This window comes from Triticum aestivum, unplaced genomic scaffold, assembly GCF_018294505.1.
Source record: "Triticum aestivum cultivar Chinese Spring unplaced genomic scaffold, IWGSC CS RefSeq v2.1 scaffold151179, whole genome shotgun sequence".
NCBI lineage: Eukaryota > Viridiplantae > Streptophyta > Magnoliopsida > Poales > Poaceae > Triticum > Triticum aestivum.
Window position 1 is genome coordinate 1 of NW_025229085.1, and position 2608 is coordinate 2608.

Below are 2608 nucleotides of genomic sequence, written 5' to 3' on the forward strand. Positions count from 1 at the left end.
GTTGGATGTTGGATGTTACAAGACCTTTTTTCAATCATCACAGGAAAAGCTCAAAATAAGCACGAAGGAAAGCTCACGTGTTCATAGAGGTTTCTTCTTGTTTGTTGTAGTCATATCATCGGCGGAGGATATTCTCAGAAAAGTCCAAAGCAATCACAGATGAGTATGCCCCAGAGCTTGCAAACTTCCTTGAAAACAAGCCACAAAACATGAATATTATCTTCACATGAAAGAGTGGCGATCATTTCTTGTTGCAACAGGAAAACATGAAGCACCCAATACTTGGCTTTGACAGATTTACGACTTAATATAAATAGTTTCTCACTGAGCAGTAACAGCTTAAGGCCATGGAATTGAAGAATGAGGCAGCCAAGAAATGTACCTCTTCATCGTGGCCAGGGAAGCCACTCCGATTGAAGTTCTGACGCCACCCCCTCTCGTAAAGAAAGGACAAGAGCGGGCTCCTGAACAGCTCAGTTCTAGCAGGCTTCAGTTCACTGTATTCTTTCATGCCTGAGGTGACAGTGAGATCCAAGAAGATATCTTTGCTGGTGAATGACTTGCTGCATTTTGAACATTTAAATCCTGACCTATAAATCACTGGCCTGGGACACATGTAGAAGCCAAAACAACAGAAATCCTAACCCAGCCAACAGATTTGCATGAGATGAACGTAACTCATGGACTTTATAGACATACAGGGTTCACGCCTGATGGCCCTTTCCTTATCAGCGGTTCATAGCAAACAGGGCATGCGAACACCTCAGTTTTTGAAGCATCATTCTGCTCTGTTTTGATCTCCTGAAATCTGTAAGCATAGTGAGCATCAGTTTCACATGGTATGAATAACATCAAACGCTTAGACTTAGCGCGACTGTAAGCTATGCTATTAAACAGGCTACTTCTTTTCCGAAGCATACACGATCGCTTGCTAGCAATATTAGCTCTTCAGAGTTAAATAGTGGAAGCTACTAGATTGCAGAGACCACTCATCCTATGCAAGTAAGGCAACAGAAATACAGATATCAGCAGCCATATAAATATAACCATTTAGCTCGGTCACTAATCTACCATGCGAGGTTCAATCTTTGCATCTGGTGGCCAAATATCAGCAGTGCAGGTCATGACTGAAAATATCTGCTAAACTTATGCCTAGCTCTCGATTGATTACCCTACGAACAGTACAAAGCTTGGTTCCTGCCAAAGCCTCGCCTAGGCATAACACCAAACATTTTGTTAAATTGTGATCCAAATTCTAGTACCGTGTTGGACTAGACGTAGTACAACCGGTGTGGGCCTTTGCGTTGGCGTCGACGCGTACGAGTACAACTCGTTTACTTGTCCTACAAGGACTCCTATGTGTTGCCCCTCATATATACACCATGTAGTCGCACCTAAGACGGCCTGTTGTCTCGTGCTTGTAATAATTCTCCTCATAGTGATTGCGCCTTCGTGCGTCCGTGGTTTTCTCCCGCAAGGGTTTCCACGTAAAAATCCGTGTCTCTCTGTCTCGTTTATTTCTCCGAATTATCTAACAAGTGGTATACAGAGCTGAGGTTCGTATCCAAGATTTGAGATCAGGAGATTAGGGTTGCGGCGTCCAGTGCGCCGCCGCCGACGCGACCTGGCGATCCGAAGCCAGATCGATTAAAAGTCGAGACCGACAGTTTTTCTACTGCTGGTCCGATTCCTACCCGAGCAATCCACGCTGCTGTCAAATCACAAGATTCGCCGAGTTCCGCTGCTGTTTCCCGTCCACAACAGCCATGCAACGGAGTTGCTGCTACTCCACGTCTACGTACATGATCAAGTCCCGAGGCCTATCCGCCGAGTCGCTGCAACTCCACGTGAAGGCCGAATCAAGCAAATAGAATTGCTACTACTATTAGTACTTTTACTAGTAGTGCTACTCCTATTCATCACATGAAGCCAAGATCAGATTTTGTTCCGGATTGCTACATGCACACGCTGCCAGGTGCTATTTACTCTGTTTGTTTGACCGCAAATTAATTTTGTCCAGAATTTTTTCTACCGGCTTGTACTATTTTGTGTACACAGATTTATCTATTTATGGCATCCATGAAGTACGATTTTCCGCTGCTGGACCGTGACACAAGGTTTACCCTATGGCAAGTCAAGATGCGGGCGTTGTTGGCACAGTCTGACTATGATGAAGCACTGGATAGTTTTGGGAAGAACATAATTCAGGTCTGGACTGATGAGGAGAAAAGAATTGATTGTAAGGCTTTGTCACAAATTCAACTCCATTTGCATAATAATATTTTGCAGCAAGTTTTGAGCGAGAAAACTGCCGCCGCTCTATGGTTAAAGCTGGAAGGGATTTACATGACTAAAGATCTCACCAGCAAGATGCATCTGAAGCAAAAATTATTCCTGCACAGATTACCCGAGGGAGGTAATGTTTTGAATCATATTTCAGAATTTAAAGAGATCATATCTGATCTAGCTGCAATGGAGGTTAAGTATGAAGAGGAAGATACTGCTTTAATGTTACTTTGTTCACTGCCAAGTTCTTATACGAATTTTAGAGACACCATATTATACAGTCGTGATACTCTCACACTTAATGAAGTTTATGAAGCTTTGA

At 43.4% G+C, this 2608-nt stretch overlaps 1 protein-coding gene across 1 annotated transcript; it reads right to left on the bottom strand.

Annotated features, from left to right (window-relative positions):
• Positions 1 to 115: 115 nt before the first annotated feature.
• Positions 116 to 1125, bottom strand: LOC123174777 (uncharacterized methyltransferase At2g41040, chloroplastic-like). Its single transcript, XM_044590088.1, has 4 exons — positions 1072 to 1125; positions 696 to 801; positions 326 to 600; positions 116 to 220 (listed from the first exon to the last, which is right to left on the bottom strand). The coding sequence occupies exons 1-4, from the start codon at positions 1123 to 1125 to the stop codon at positions 116 to 118; spliced, it is 540 nt and encodes a 179-aa protein (XP_044446023.1).
• Positions 1126 to 2608: the final 1483 nt, after the last annotated feature.

Bases quoted from the DNA above. Each gene is read 5' to 3' on its own strand.
- LOC123174777 (XM_044590088.1), bottom strand. From the start codon at position 1,125: ATGACCTGCACTGCTGATATTTGGCCACCAGATGCAAAGATTGAACCT. The intron at 802-1,071 runs GTAGATTAGTGA...TACAGATTTCAG, and splicing joins CAAAGATTGAACCTCGCATG to GAGATCAAAACAGAGCAGAA. The intron at 221-325 runs GTGAGAAACTAT...TTTCATGTGAAG, and splicing joins CCTTAAGCTGTTACTGCTCA to ATAATATTCATGTTTTGTGG.